Below are 16,933 nucleotides of genomic sequence, written 5' to 3' on the forward strand. Positions count from 1 at the left end.
CTCTCTCTCTCTCTCTCTCTCTCTCTCTCTCTCTCTCTCTCTCTCTCCCCCCCTCCCCCCTACTCTGTCACACACGCGCACACACACACACACAAGATATCTATTTCTTTACCTTTGTCATATGTGTGTGTGTGTGTGTGTATGTATGTATATAGATAGATACAATTCTCACATGATTAAACTCCATTGAGGCATAGCAGGAATAGGAAAAAGAGCAGAGTTTTTTCATTAGTGGAGGGGAGCTGGGCCAGAGTCTAATTGTATATATTCACAAATATCCTGACTCTTAGATTAGCAGTTCTCAACATGTGGTGTGGGTTCCTGAGACCCCCTTAGGAGGTCAGCAAAGTTAAAATTATCTTCATAATAATGTGGAGACATTTACCATTTCTAATATAGTAAATATTGATAAATTAACCCCTACAAACAAAAACTCTTAGGAGTATTCAATTTTTAAGAGTACAAAGGGGTCCTGAGATCAAAAATTTTGAGAACTTTTGACTTATAGATTAATGAGATCAGCAGTGTTGCCAACGGGCCTTAAGGGCAGAGCAAGGGGAAAAAGGTAGTCAGACCTGAGATCACTTGGCATGTGCATCACTAGGCCTTCTGCTATTGGCTGAAGCTCAGTAACTTCTGGGGGGAGTGCTGATAGCATTTGGCCTCTTATTAAATAGGGCTATGACCTTGGTTAGACTCGACCCCTGGTGGACAAATATGGTCTCATCTTTCCTACTAGATAGGAATTCTATTTTAATAGAGTGTGTGTCTGTGTGTATTGGGCAATTCTAGGAAAGCTTATTGACCCTGTCTTAGAAAAATATTTTTAAATGCATAAAGCAAACTACATTGTAGGCAACTAAGTGAAACGTTAGTTAGAATGTTGAACTTGGAGTCAAAAAGACCCAATGTCAAATATGGCCTCAGACACTAGCTGTGTGACTCTGGGCAAGTCACTTAGCCTCTGACTCAGTTTCCTCATGTATTAAATGGGAATAATAGTACCTCCCTCCCCAGGTTGTTGTGAGGATCAAATGAAATAATGTTTGTAGACCTTAAAGTGCTATATAAATACTAGCTATTTAAAATATATATTATTGCATAGAATTACAAAGAAAACCAATTATATTGAAATACCGTTAACAAAATATTTTTAAAAGTTCACTGATCTCAGGTCAAGAACAACAGTAGCTCTTGGAGGAGAAAGAGCTATTTTGTTTTTTGTATTTGTTTCCCTAGTCTACAGCATAGGGCTTTGTATCTAATAAAAGTTTAATAAGTACTCATGCTTGTTAAAAGAATTTCATAATTACAAAGACCTCTGTACAAGTGTAAATTGTAATGTAATTTACATATAATTTTATATTCATGTATTATGTAATTATATATTTTATATAAGCAATAATATATAATTAACATATTAATATGTTTCTCTAAAAGGATCCTCTGAGAACATTTTTCAGAAGAAATTGGGGAAACCTAGTTCACCAAAGGGTGGAAGTTGAAAATCAAGGATGGGGTGGGTGTAACTAGAGCAGAGGTGATATCCTAGGAAGCTGCTGAGAAGTAGAGGGATTAGCGTCATGGTGAAGACAAAGAATAGAGTTAGTAAAGTGAAGTGAAAGATGGAATGATAAAGTATGATTGGAAAAAAAAGAATTTTGAAGTTCTTGAACATGAGATTAGAACGCTGTTGGTAATGTCAAGATCCAGGGTATGGCCATTCCTATGTTTGGCTGAGGTAGAATGAAGGAATCTCTCATGGGAATTGGATAGATTTGAGGAAGTGGGAAGTTAAGGCATTTGAGGGAATCTCGGCATGTATGTTGAAGTCCTGATTATTAGCATATACGAAGGTAAATCCTTTCATTCCATTTAGCATGTTATGAGGGAAGGAATTAGGATAGAGAGAGAGAAAGAGGCAACCAGAATCTGGTTTAGATAGAGTGGACTCAAAGGAGGAAAGGCTGCTAAGTGATGATAGTAGAGGGAAGGTCTAGAGATTGCAGTGGGGAGTAAGGAATATTATAGTTCCCCAACCAGGACCAGTGAATAGTGGGGTATGAGAAAAAGTGCAACCAGTTCTTAAAAGGGTGGACAGGGATGCGATGTCACTGCGAAAAACCATGTCTCAAGTGGTGGAGGTCTAAAATGAAAGGAAGCTTGTTAATTATGGAACAGGAGTTTCAGAGAGCACAGTGGAAGAGGTGGGCAGATAGGAAGTGGGATACTGTCAGGGTAAGGTTGAAGTGGATGGTTAGGAGGATTTGGGCAGAAGGGTTTGTTCATCAGTCAGAGGAATCTGCCTAAATCAAATTAGTACTGATAGCCTGAAGTCCCAAGAACCAAGAGGCCTTTGACCAATTAAAGTCTTTCCCCCTAAGAGACACTGTTTTTGGTTTTCCCAGATTATAATGAAAATAGTTTTTATGGTTACAGATCCATGTACCAGTGGAATTAGGGCTCTTTTCAAGTAGGTAAAAGTAGAGCATTCATTCCTGCAAAGAACATGAATACCCTATGGATGCCAACAAATACCAACTCAAAAGGAGTGCTAAATGATAGTCCGGACTCTTAGGAAATTAAAATATTATGCCTGGGTGATAGTTTTTCACATTGCTTACAGAAATAGTCATAGAAATGCAGGTAACTAAAAATAACGAGGATATCTATGTGGTGCTGTGGATAGAGTGCTGGGCCTGAAGTCAGGAAGACCTGAGCTCAATTCTGGCCTCAGACACTTACTAGCTGTGTGTCCCTGGGCAAGTCATTTAACCCTGTTTGCCTCAGTTTCCTGCTCCATAAAATGAGCTGGAGAAGGAAATAGTGCAGTATCTTTGCCAAGAAAATCCCAAATGGGATCACAAAGAGTCCAGCACGACTGAACAATGACAACAAAATAACAAGCGTTAAGTGTAATAATTTATCTGTATTCAGATACTGATTCTGCCACTAGCCTTGTGATTGGGGGTAAGTCACCACTCTCTGAACCTGTTTCCTCAACTGCACAATGCGATAATCTTTCAACGTGAACCTCACTGGTTTGTAAGGAAGGCACTTTGTAAACTGTAAAGCACTCTATAAATGTGAGTTCTTTCAGTTATTTTCTAAAGCTTAAAATCTCTGTTGTCAGGCTCTTCAGCTGTCATTAATCCGTCAAACGTTGTGTGTGTGTGTGTGTGTGTGTGTGTGTGTGTGTGTGTAGGCAAGCAAGGTAAGCAGCATTTGCAAAGACATGTAAAATGTGTCCTGCTTAAAAAGTGAAAAACCAACTATTTACAGCAATTGTGCACAAGCAATTATTAATTGTTATTGCTAAATTCTTCAAATGTTTATTGAATTAAAATAGTTATAAATGTTCTGAATTGAATTAGTGCTAAATCCCTACAGTGTGACTCTGGATTTGGGTTGGAAGGCCTGGATTGTAATTGTCTATGTTGCCTAATACTTGTATGACTTGGGCAAACAGTCATTTAATTTCTCTAGGCCTCTGTTTCCTCATCTGTAAAGGAGTTGGACTAGTTTATCTGACCTGGAGTCAGGAAGACTCATCTTTCTGAGTTCAAATCCAGCCTCAGACACTGACTAGTGTGGGGCCCTGGACAAGTCACTTAACCCTGTTTGCCTCTGTTTCTTCGTCTGTAAAATGAGCTAGAGAAGGAGATGGCTAATCACTCCAATATCTCTGCTAAGAAAACCCTAAATGGGGTCACCAAGAGTCAGGCATAACTAAAAATGACTGAACAACAACAAGGTACCGTGGAACTATAAAATTTTATGGTATCATTTAATTCTTTATGGAGTTATTATTCAGTCACGTCCAACTCTTCTAGTTTTCATGGACCGTGCTGTCCACAGGGTTTTCTTGGCAAAGAAACTGGAGCGGTTTGCCATTTCTTCCTCCAGTGGATTAAGGTAAACAGTGGTTAAGTGATTTGCCCAGGATCACATAGTATCTGAGATCAGATTTGAACTTGGGTCTTCCTGACTCCAGGCCCAGCACTCTATCCACTGAACCACCTAACTGCCTCTCCAAGGGCTAGGTTGATAAAAGCAACCAATAAGAGACCTTACCTGATCGTCATTAGGCGGCTAGATAGAATGCTGGCCTTGGAGTCAGATTAGATCTGAGTTCATATCCAGCTTTAGACACTTACTAGCTGTAAGTCATTTAACCTCTGTTTGCCTCGGTTTCCTCAGCTATAAAATGGGCATGAGCATAACAGCACCTACCTCCTAGGGGTGTTGTGAAGATCAAATGAGATAATATTTGTAATTTTTGTGATATTTCTAAAGTGCTTAGCACAGTGCCTAGTACATAGTAGGTGTTATGTAAATGTTAATTATTTTTATTATTATAGTCATTCAGGGAAGAGGAGGGAAAAGGATTATATTGGGATATGTAAAAACAAAAAGTATTAATAAAAATGTAAATTTAAATAAAAATTTAGAATAAATACTAGGCATAGTTATTTTTAATAAAATATGTACTCTTTCTCTGCTACACTATATAACCAATTCTTTTTTTTTCCTAGACAGCTTTAAAGATGATTCACATATAAATTAAAGATTTTTGGTCAAGTATGTCTAAATTCATGGTTCACAGAGGAAAGTTTGACCTTTTAATTTTAAAAACAGTGTTTAAATTCTGATCTTCACAGATCTGATGCCTTAACAATGTATAAAATTGTTTAACCCAGAACATCCAGAAAATTGTTTAATCTCATTTACGATCCATGGACCTAAAAGGAGCCTTAGAGATCACCTACTCCCACCTTTCTTGTTTTTCAGAAAACAAGAGCCAAGAGACCTTATAACTTGACTTACCCAAAGTCACACAGGTGAAAATAGTGCATTCTTTCCATAAAACTACATTGCTTCCCATAATAAATTTTATATATTTTTAGGGAAGGTTGTGGTAACGTTTGACTTTCCATGACCCCATTTGTGATTTTCTTGGCAAAGATACTGAAGTAGTTTGCCATTTCCTTCTCCAGCTCATTTTACATATGAGAAACTGAGGCAATCAGGCTTTAGTGACTTGCCTAGGGTCACATAGCTAGTAAGTGTCTGAGGTCAGATTTGAACTCATGAGGATGAATCTTCCTGATTCCAGGCCCGGTGCTCTATCCACTGTGCCACCTAGCTATATAGTTCCAAATCATGAAATGGTAATTGTATAATAAAGAGGTTGCACACAGGTATTTCTGTGGGCCCAAGTGTGAAATTCTCTACTCCAAAAAGCCCCAATGGGCCATTTGTGAGGGCTCTTTTCTTACAGTGATGATATCTCCTTAATAAGATGTCAAATCCTTTGAGGATGTAGTTCATGGGTACTTAATACCTAATTGAAACCTCATTGCTGATAAAGTTCACCCCTGAACTTCTTCCTTGGATTTGACCTTTAATGAGGAACAGGATTGTAATGTAGAGGAGCAAACTAATCTTTCTCTTCATGAATTCCATGAGTTGGGTGACTTGTAGAGGTCTAGGCCAGGGTGAAGTTTAACTGGGAGTCCATGAACTTTTTTTTAAAAATTATGATAACTTTGTCAATGTAATTGGTTTCTTTTGTACTTTCTCTACTTTATTTTGTGCATTTAAAAAATTAATATTCTGAGGAGGTGTCCATAGACTTCACCAGGCTGCTGAAGAAAAGTCCGTGACACAAAATGGGGACCAACCTCAGATCTAGGGGTAGAAGGTTTGTGTTTCTTTTTCTTCTTACTTGGCTCTGTCTTTAGCTTGGTCTCTGATCTTCTCTACTTAAGCTGGAAACTCCCCTGTCATACCACTGTGGCTGCTAGAAGCTACGACCAGGACTCCATGGAACTTTAATAATGACAGATTGAACAACAATAATGTTTCCTTTAGCATCACAGTTTTATTTTGTGTGATAGATAATAAAAATTCAGGCACCGTAACACAGCCCTTTCTTAAAAAAAAAATAAAATGGGATCATTGTTCTAGAAGCTTGAATAACTTGTAATTCCAGCAATTACCATTTACAGTCACTATGTTCTTCTTTGGTTTCAGTTGAATAGGGAGATATTACCTGAATTCCAAATCTTTTGTGTGCTTTGTTATTGGAGAGTGAAATGCTTTCTGTATGTAATTATCTTTTTATATTAGAATTCTTCTGGAAAATCTTTTTTAAAACCCTTTATATATAAACTTACTTTAGCATTATTATGGGGGCAATTCAAACCTGTCAGTGAGTTAGAGAGATGTCCACCCCAAGCATGAGAAGTCTATCCTTGGTGGAATGGGCAGATAAGAATAATTTGTTCCAAGCTGTAGCATGTGCAGCAGACACACCCCAGTAAACAATTTCGACAGACATGCTAAACCAGCTTGAAGGCAACTGACAGGTCTCAAACCTGTCCATGAGTTAGGAGATGTCTACCCTACGTATGTGAAGACTTCCCCCAGAAGAATTGGCAGATGAGAACAATTTGTTTCTATGGCTCTGTGGAGAGCTTAGAGTTTGGTCAAACATCAAAGACACCACGGTTATCTACTGCATCCCAGGCCATCACCAGTCATCCTGACTTTTGTCTTGCCATTGGAATTCAGTGACTCTGGAAGAGAGAGAGAGGCTGACAACTTCGTGCAACTCTGCCTCACTTAAATCCAATTCAGAAGCAAGTCAAGACATTACCCATGCTGTCATTGGTCCTCTTCAAAAATGAAGGATAAACAGCAGGTGCACGAAGGTGGCCCAGTAGATAGATACACCTCTACTTCCCAAAGTTGTTGAGAGGATCAAATGAGATAATAATTGTAAAGCACTTAGCATGGTGCCTGGCACATAGTAAGTGCTATATTAATGTTAGCTATTATTAGTAACTTATCATTATAAACTTGACTTAATTTGTGATAGAATGCAAACTTATCTCTGAGTAACTTGTAGTGATTTTTAAAATAGTTTTTCTATTAAAGGAGGAAAATTTGAAAACCATAGAATGTCAAAAAAAAGGTTTGAGAACAAAATGAAAAATAAATTTATTTTTCAAGTGATACCTTTTAGATGAGAGGGAGTGTGGTATAATGGATAGATGGGCAGACCTTGGAGTTATGAAGAGGTGAATTCAAGTCCTGCCACTGAAATTATTAGTTGTATCACTGTGGGCAAATTGCTTACAGTACTGTTGGTGCCCCTAGGCTACTCTGTAAGATTATAAATTACAGAAGAATTTCAGGCATGTTCATTAGGTGGAATTTCCACATTGGGATTTTCCTGAAAAGAATGGTAACTGGACAAAAACCAAATCCTTTTATTTAGATACTTAATTTCGTGATCTCAGGATGAAAAGAAATAGCATATTTTAAGAGTCAGTTCTTGTCCTAAGCAGTTCCATAAGAAATGTGGCTCTAAAACTCAGGCTAATTATAAAGTAATCTAGTATCAGCTGTTTACTCCTCCCTTTCAATGAAAGAAATGGTTACCACTTTTCTGGATTTGGCTTCTTGGATTTAGTATTTGCTCTACTACACAATCCTGCAAGAATAATAGTCAAATTCAGCCATCTTTCTTGTTTCCAGTTCATTTATATTCCCCTCTTAGCCTCTGCAAGAAGTAAATTTTATTATCTGAACATTCTTCTGGTGAGTCTCAGTAATGGGGCGTGTCACATGTTGCATTCAAATGCAGTTAAAGGGAGGAAGAAACTCCACTGCAGTGATTTGCTTCTAACTTTGAACTCTGGTCTTTTCGTCTTTTTTTCCAACAGTGCTAGCAACGGATGAAGCGTTCTGAGTATCAGCACCAGCGGCCAAGGGCTTATACCTCCACCTCTAGGAAGCCTTCTGCACAGAAGGCCACTGAGGAGACCCATTGTCACCTCTGCTTGGACTCCTATACCCTAGAGATACAGCTGGAGATGCTAGAATGCTTCGGTAGTGGCTGTCTCTTTTCTGAGTGCAAGAGGAAGGAGCGATTCTTTCAGGTTCTGGTGTCTACTGGGGAATGAGGAGAAGAATGGGGAGGTTAATAGGTCCAACTTTACTTCTCAGCAGACCATGGTAGCTCCTCAGAGACCCTACTCTGAATTCCTTCTGCCTCCTACTCTGTTTTAGTCTTCTTTATAACCCACTACTGCTGCCCCCACCTGAACCCTCATATTTGCCCAGCCCCTACAAAGAGATATAAGATGCAGGAAGAAAATATCCTGGTGGTCGGGAATGTAGTTCCCTTTATTGTAAGGATTTTCCCTGCCCCCAATTTTTTAGGCCTTCCCTATTCAGAATGAATACTAAGTATGGGAATGTGACTTCTGTACTTACGTAGTTTGCAATTTACTTTTTTAGTATGTTATATGTATGTATTTTGTGTATATATATTTAGTATATATCATGTGTGTGCACATGCAGACATGTGCATCTATTAATGTGGCCTATATGATGTTGGATCATCTCAGACTTCTTCAGTTCTCTCTTGTTCTACCTCTATAATATCTCTTTGATGATTCCCCCCTTTCTCTCTATTGCCCCCTACCCCATTTCATTAAGAGCAAACTTTCCTTTGTCCTAAACCTATTTCTAAATTCTTCTCTCTCCCTCCTAGCTCCAACAGAAACCACTGCCATGCTGTCCTTCCTCCCACCCCCAAAGGTAACCCCTGCCACCCCACATGGGAAGGGAGGGGGTGGCAGTGGAGGTGGTGCCCCTGATTCTCTCTCTTCACTGTCACTTTCAGTCATCAAGACACTATTCTCAGCTTCTTCTCATTTGAAGTCTGTCATTTATTTACTTCTATTTTAATCACTCTCACTGTGGGCTATTGGGCAGCTAGGTGGTGCAATGGATAGAGCACCAACTTGGAGTCAAGAAGACCTAAATTCAGACTTGGCCTCAGACACTTGCTAGCTGTGTGACCCTGAGTTTCCCCATCTGTAAAATGGGGATAATAATAGCACCTACCTCAAAGGTTTATTGTGTGGATCAAATGAGATAGTAATTGTAAAGCGCTTAGCAGTGTCTGGCATATAGCGCTATATAAATGTTAGCTATTATTATTACATTATTGCCCAGAGATTCATTTCCTATTACACAGAATGCTTCATCTGGGCATTTTCACTAGCTGTCTGTCATGCCTTACTTGCCTAGTTTCCTTCAAGATCCAGCTGAAGCTCTACCTTATGTAGAAAGTAAGTCCTGGTCCTCCCCACCTGCCTAGTGCCTTACCTTCTCAGATTACCTTGTATCTACTTTGTATGTATCTTGTATGTATGTATATATGTACATATGGAAACAAAGATATGTATATACACATGTGTATGTATGTATATCTGTACATAAATACACATACATGTATACACAATACACACATATTATATATATATACACACATAAACACACACACACATACATATTTCCTCCTCTGTAAACTCCTTGGAAGCTGGGACTCATTTTTGTCTCTCTATTCCCAGCACCTAGCACAGTGCTTGGCACATGGTAGGTGCTATGCATATTGAATGCTTTAAACTATCTGGTTAATCAATCAAAAAAATAATTTATTAAGCTCTTACTATGTGCCAGGTGCTCTTCTAGGAACTGGGGATACAAATACATGAGTGAAACATTGTGCCTCTTTTCCATGATACCATGATTCTGTGTGACTTCAACATGTTCATGGATGACTTGACTTTGACTCCTAAAAATTTCCAGCTTCTCTCAATAGTATCTCCCCTCACCCAATATCAGCTACACGATATTTATTCAACAAATATTGAGATCTTCTTATGTGCCAGGCAGTGGGCCAGTCATAGCCACACCTTCTATATCTTTAAGACAAGGCATGGTTGCACTTCATATATGGATTTCTATCTCCTAGTTCTCTCCAATGTCTGCCTCCTAACCCACAGCCTAATTACATGGTTTCTCCTTGTCTATCATTTTGAAGTCGTTAATGCACTGCTGAGTAATTGTTCTCTTGTTTTCTCACAGAGATTGTATCCCTACACCTTCAATGTAAACTCCAAGCAAGATTTTATCTCATGAAATAATAATGATGAGAGGTAGCATGGTGTAGGCTGTGGAGCATAGATAGAGATAGCTTTGGCATTGGGGAGGCCTCGGTTAAAATTCTCCATCTAGTTCTTATTAGTCACATGATCAGGGGTAAAGCACTTAACCTCTCAGTGCTCCCTCCAGACACTGAATCTAACCCTCTAAGATTTTAAGTCACATAGGAGTTGTTCATCTCTGTTGGTGGAGGGAATTTCCATACTGAGAAACCTCCTGAACTGATGAAATCACAGATTCAGGCCACCTAAAATAACTCACTTAAAAAAATAAAAACCAAGCCTCATTAATGCCTTTTCCCTTTAGTCAGTCATTTCCTTATAGGTATGCTCCCCACCCCACATTGCACTAAATTCTTCTTTGTAACAAAGAGAAATAATAAACCAAACTATCGGACATTTTGTCTGCCCACATATGCAACGTTCTTTACCCATAATATCTGACCTCTGTACAGAGAGAAGAGAAGAGTGAACATCTCATTTTCATAAACTGCTTTCCTTATAGTGATCCTGTGGGCTCTATTACCCTCTCTATTCAGTCTACTTCATTGCACATAATAGGTACTCAATAAAACCACGATAGTGAACAATCATATGGATGACAGCAGGTGATAGTAGGATTTCAGACTGAGGGCTGGAAGGACCTTAGAGGTCAACAAGTCTAATCCCCTTATTTTACAGATGAAGATACTGAAGCCCAGACAGGATAAGCCACTTCCCCAAGGTCCATCAATGAGTCAACATTTATTAATGACCTGCTGTGTGCCAGGCACTGTGCTAATCTCTAAGGTCACATGGATAGCAAGTGGTAGAGCCAGGATTTGAATCTACGTTCTCTGACTCCCAATCAGTGCTTTCCCCTTAGCCTGGGACACAGTGATTAATAAATGTTTTATCTATCTTTATCTACACCACACAGCAACAGAACTAGACTATTTTTTGCCATGTATTGATGCTGATGCATTTAAATAATGAAACGACTTGATTTGAACATAAAAGTGGAATCAAAAGGTTAATTACTCAGACTGAATATTTCCTCCCACGTTATTACTCCAATAAATCGCAAACCATTAAAAAAAACTTACTTTATTTTTTTCCCCCATGACACCAAACTCTGATGCAATAACAGCTTGACAGTACCTCTCCTCCCACCTTTTTCAAGATTTTGGGTAATTAAGGAGGACTTCTTCCAAAACACTCAAGGACTCATTAGAGAACCCAGGAACGGAGCCCGGCCTTTCTAAGGACCCCTCCCACCCTGCTTTATCATTGCTTCAGTCATTAGCTTGGGTTGTGAAGAGCAGTTGCCTTCGTCTGCCAATGTTTTCCCCTTGGGGCGTGTGACTTGTATTTTATCCCACTCAACCACCTCTTCTCCCACCATCCCCGGTAGCAGGTATTCATTCAACAGTTCGGTTCATGTGAGCGGCCAAATACTACACCAGGACTTCTGGGTGCTTAGCCCTTTTACCAACACTCGTATTCGGGGCTCCTCCTCCTTCCACTTCCCCTCCCCTGCTCTTCCCCTCCCCTGCTCTTCCCCTCCCCTGCTCTTCCCCTCCCCTGCTCTTCCCCTCCCCTGCTCTTCCCCTCCCCCGCCCCCCTTTTCCCCTCCTCTCCCGCTCTCCTCCTCCCTGTTTTCTCCTCCCTCCTCCTCTTCTCTCTTCCTCTTCCTCCTCCCTCCTCCCTTCTCCTCCTCTTCCCAGCCCATCCCAGCGCGTCTCATTCAGCCTGAGCGAGGCAGAGAGGTGGCACTTTCTCACTGCCTGCTGGGTGCCTTGGCTGAGCTTTCCCACGGGAATTGAAGCCTCCGCCACCTACTGAGGTTCCGGAGCTACGGATTTGACTAGGAGGGCTGCTCCACCTCTCGCTTGCAGTACCTGGGCTCGCCCCTGGGTAACTGAGGATCTAAAGAGCTGTGATCTCGCTGCTGTTGGACAGAGAGGGAGCGTGCAGGGAGGGAGGGAGGGGAAGGAAGGATAGAGCCAAGAAGAGTCTCGGCAACAGATGGAAAGGACAGCAAGGCACTGCAGGAATCCGCCGGAGAGACCTTTCTTCCTCTTTTGCACTAGTGACTAAGAAAGGGACCCCTCCTTTTCATATTGCAGCAGCCCAGCAGCAAACATGCCTTTTCCACCGATTCAGCCGCAGCAGCAGCAACAGCAGCAGGTCCCCGGGGTTCCGACACCTCCCACTGTCAGTGCCACGGCTCCTCGGGAGCTGCCAAAGAAGCCTGCAACCCAGAGGAAGACCGCTGTGCATGCTCCTCCGGTCCCAGGTTCCATGGCACCAACAGCTGGAGGTGAAAAGAAGAAACGGCCCTCTGAAAAGCCAGAGATGCTCCTCTCAAGCTCCTGGCCATCGGCAACACTGAAGAGACAGCTGGCTAGGAGAACCCCAGGCCCAGCAGCCAGCAGGACTCAGCCACAGCCCCCACTGCGCCCCACTCAGCAATCCCTAGCTCCTGCCTCTGCGACCACCTCCCCCCCAACCCGCCCGCTGCTCCCTGCCACCTGCACTGTGCCTGGGCTGGCCCATTCCTGTGAGAGCCTGGCAGCTGGCGGGTCCACTGTGCCAGGACCAGGGGCTGGCACCAGCAGTGGGGAGGAGGAGGCTGTGAGATTCTCTTTGAGCCTGACCCCAGAGGCAATTTTGGTGATCCAGAGGCGCAACCTGGAGAAGCAGCTACTAGCACGGCAACGCAGACCCTTCCCTTCGCCAGCTGCAGACACCAAACGCCTCTTATCCTCTTGCCCCCGGAGCAAAGCTGGAGCCATGGGTACCACATCAGGCCAACGTAAGGGCATTGCCATTAGCGGCGCTGGTAGCACCCCAGTTGGTGGCTTTGGGAGCACTAGCCGCCGCCCCACACAGTCCCAACCCCAACTTCTTTCTGGTGCCATGCAACCCCTAACCACCACCTCCAGAGGAGGGCACCTGGGAAGTGGAGACTTACGAACCTTGCTGAAGATCTCTCTCCTGAATGAGCATCATAAGTATGATGATGTAGAATATGAGGAGGAAGCTGAGGCAGTGGATGAGGGCCTAGTGAGGAAGTGTACTGAATGGTTAAGGGGTGTGGAGAATGCTGCAGCCACCAGAGACAGGGCTGAGAAGTTGGAGACCCTGCCCCATCTGGGCACCCTCTGAGGCAGTATCAGGAGATAGATGCTCCACCCTACCCTTACTTCCCTGTTTTGAGTAAGTGTGGGATTTGAGGGTTAAAGCCACAGGTATGCCTCACTAGGACTGAAACTTCTATATCTCAGTGTTCTTCCTAATTCTCTGTCCCCAACCAGACTGCTTACTATTCATACACCATGCACACATTTTCCTCAGCCCAAGGTGTCAGCGGTAGCAATACTCTGCCCCCTTATTTCTCCTGACATAGATTTATTCGCTTTCCTTCATCTTTTGAATATCTGCCCTTGGCATTAGCATTCTGCACCAGTCTTCCTGCCCTGTGGAGCCCACTGTTCCTTTTTGCTGTTTCCGGAGTTAAAAATCAGCAGGTTTCCCAAAATGCTTTGAAACCCCACCACAAAGGTTCATTTATCCATCCCACTGCTTCTTGCTTAGCGACCAGAAACTAGAAGGGTTGAAAAGAAACAGTCAACCTCTTCTCTGACTAACCCTTGGAGTTTGGTTTGTGATTCGACTTTATGTTTCGTTGTAGATGAAACAGTCTTGTAGAGCATTTGAAGCCCTGTGCTGAAGCCAGATTTTAAGAGTCTAGTTTCTGGGAGAGATCTGGGAGCAGTGTGCATATGAGAGATACTTAGGTAACTGGAAGCTGGCTCTGAATGACATTTTTATTTCTTCCTCTTCCGAGAAGCCTGTTGCTGGACTTGGGTTAATCGGATAGCTGGTGCTGAATCTCTTTACATCTGATCCATCTAGATTTTGTTTTTCACCAGAAACTGGAAAGATGGGGGTGGGGAGGCATTGGAGATCCTGGAAATTCAAAGGCAAATCCACCTCTGATGAGAACAGGGATATAACCCCCATCCCCACCCTCCACCCCCTGGAAATAATAGACTATGGTAAATGAATGCTTTAACGGATATGTTACTTTGTTGACATACAACAGGTGATTCATCATCGCTTTGTTCTCTCCTCTTAGCTGTCCTTTCTGTATGCTGTGCACACACATGTCTTTCCTGAAACACAGTTACTGGAATTGTTTTCAAGCACTGGACTCAGGAGGGAGGGGGAAGAGGGGTCAGCTTTTGTTAAGACCATAGTCTTTATTTGAAGTGCTCACAAAATATCTTTTGTGCTAGGGGGGAAAGGGTAACCAAATGGGGAAGGAAAAAATGCACTCAGCTGTACCAGGACACAGGACAAAATGTTCTGGTCTGGTGGAGAAATTTATTTGGAGAATAAATTAGGGGTGGGAGGGGAGGAAGCATTGTGTATGTGTTTTTAGTATTTTTAATCACTGTGTAAATATCATAGTGGCTTTGTACATTTGTATATAACATTCAAAAAGAACATTTCTATTTATTATTTGAATAAATGGTTAAATAGCTTTGTGTTTCAATGGCCATACATTCTCACTTCCCAATTGGAGGTTTATGTCTAATATATAGCTATGTATATACATTTTTAGCATTTTAATACACTTCACTTTAAAATAGGCAATAAAGTGTGAGTACTTAGATAAGGCCTGGATAATGTAAGACCAATAGAATGTTTTTCTTCAACATCTGACTCATTTATAAAACTTTAACAATAACAAGTTTCATATCATTTTAAAAATAATGTTGTAAGCCTTCTCTGTGTTTTAAACTAGAACCATATTTTTATTTTTTTGAACTTAAAAAAAAATTACAGTAGGAATCTTTGCTTTGATCTTTCAAGATAAGGGATCAGCTCCAAATAGTATTAGACATAAGACATGAAATATTGAATTAATAGTGAATTAGTGAACAGTGCATCAACCACCTGCTAAGTTATGTAGGTCCATTGCCTGTGAAAATGAGGTTCAGGTCTCTTAAAAGTAAAACCTTTCTCAACTGAACAGTTTCAGGTTATTTTGCAAATACAATGTGAAGTATATCTAGTTTGGGTAAGAGACAAGACACATAAAGTTCCTTTCCTAAAATGCGTGTTTCAATAGCCCTGGGACAAATTCAGCATTCAGATCAAGATTTTTTAACTCCTAAATGCAACTCTAGACAAACAAACAAACATTTTCACAACTATTGTGATTGTGGAGGAAAACTGAGTCTAGGACCTAAGGGCCATGTTAAGAATGAGTTGATCGTGTAGTTTGGGGATGCAAAGCCTCTATGCTGTGGATCAGATCCAGCATCACCTTAATTTTATACAGATAGTTTAGCAGGTGTCAATGAGTAATGTTCCATTTATGCCTTATAGTTGTAAAAATGTAATAGTAAAAAGTGCAAACAGCAATATCCTGACGTGCTTTAAAATGAGATTGATTTTCGGTGAAAGCCTGTGTCTCTTTATCTCTTGTGTCTCTCCATGTTTGTTTCTATATTTTCCTCCACATGTATTTTTGCTTGTCTTGGTGGTTTTTCTGTTTTTTTTTTCTTTCCGTTTTCCCTCTATACATAATTTCCCATTTTCTTCTCTCTCACTCCCTGAACAATTCAAGATATCAAATTAAAATATGTGCATATATTCTGTTTATTGAACAGTAACAACAATATACATCTGTATAGCAAAGCATAGTTACAAAGCCTTTGTTTACATTATCTCATTTATTCTCTACAACAATCTGCTGAGGTAGAAAGTGAAAATTTTACACCATTCCCATTTTACAGTTGTGGAAAATGAGAATCAGGGAGATTAAATTAATTTTATACATGGTTATACAGCTAAAAAGTTGTGGACCTGAGACTCAAGCCTATGTTTTATGCTTTTCAGTCCAATGATTTGTTTTTTCCCATTTTTAGTTTTAGAAGCAGATATTTTGTAGAAAGTTTTATACTGCAGTTCTCTCTTTTATTTTTTTTTTGGTTTGTTTTTGGTGAGGCAATTGGGGTTAAGTGACTTGCCCAAGGTCACACAGCTAGAATGTGTCAAGTGTTTGGTCTGAAGCCAGATTTGAACTCGGGTCCTCCTGACTTCAGGGCCGGTGCTCTATCTACTGCGATACCTAGCTGCCCCTGTAGTTCTCTCTTTTAAAAAAGACAACAGCAAGCTAACTAAATCAGATTACTTTTTACTTAAGTGATCCTTTAGAAATAATGTGGTATAAAGAGAATTTTGGCATTCTGGGATACAGGAGACTTGACTCCTAGTGTTGTAACTGGATACGTAACTTCAGGAGAGTGTCCTCATTGGTAAACTGAGGTTACTTGGACTAAACCAGATGACCTTTTTGTGTCTATTTTTACCCTTTGTGCTTCAGTGGGTCCCAATAGAAAAAAAAAACCCAATAAAGGTCTCTATCACTGATAGAGTCTACTTCTAGACACCCCCAGGCTACTGAGTTGTTTTTAGGTCCCTCCTTCTGAACCATAGGTTCATTTGTAAATAAAATTTTCTAGGTTACCTTCCAAAAAATGTTGAAAACTAGGAGAAAGGCTAAGGTGCTTTGAGTTATTCTGTGATGGAATTTTCTATGTACAAAATGGTAATGTTATTTTACTGGAACTCTTTTCTAGGATGCTGTTGTCGGGAAATGAGAACAGCACCTACAGAAAACCTAACTGTTTTCTGTATTAAAGAAAAAGTATGGTTTAGGGATGAGTATTTGTTGTATTTGGAACCAAGAAGACCCAGGTTTGAATCCTACCTTTGATAATGCCTGACTGTGAGACTATGGATAAAGTGCTTACTATGAAAGCCTAGGATCATACATAGATAAAGAGGAGAGGAACCTCTCATTTTATCCAAGCTCTTCATTTTACAGATGAGGAGACCAAGGCCTGGAG

General features: G+C 40.8%; 1 protein-coding gene across 1 annotated transcript; it reads left to right on the top strand.

The window, feature by feature from the left end:
• The first annotated feature begins 11,980 nt into the window (after positions 1-11,980).
• Positions 11,981-14,556, top strand: PRR18 (proline rich 18). The gene has a single exon (XM_027843559.1). The coding sequence runs from the start codon at positions 12,150-12,152 to the stop codon at positions 13,173-13,175; it is 1,026 nt and encodes a 341-aa protein (XP_027699360.1). The 5' UTR covers positions 11,981-12,149; the 3' UTR covers positions 13,176-14,556.
• Positions 14,557-16,933: the final 2,377 nt, after the last annotated feature.

This window comes from Vombatus ursinus, unplaced genomic scaffold, assembly GCF_900497805.2.
Source record: "Vombatus ursinus unplaced genomic scaffold, bare-nosed wombat genome assembly UNPS02014923.1, whole genome shotgun sequence".
NCBI classification, from domain to species: domain Eukaryota; kingdom Metazoa; phylum Chordata; class Mammalia; order Diprotodontia; family Vombatidae; genus Vombatus; species Vombatus ursinus.

Coding starts and splice junctions, on each gene's coding strand:
- PRR18 (XM_027843559.1), top strand. CDS start 12,150: ATGCCTTTTCCACCGATTCAGCCGCAGCAGCAGCAACAGCAGCAGGTC.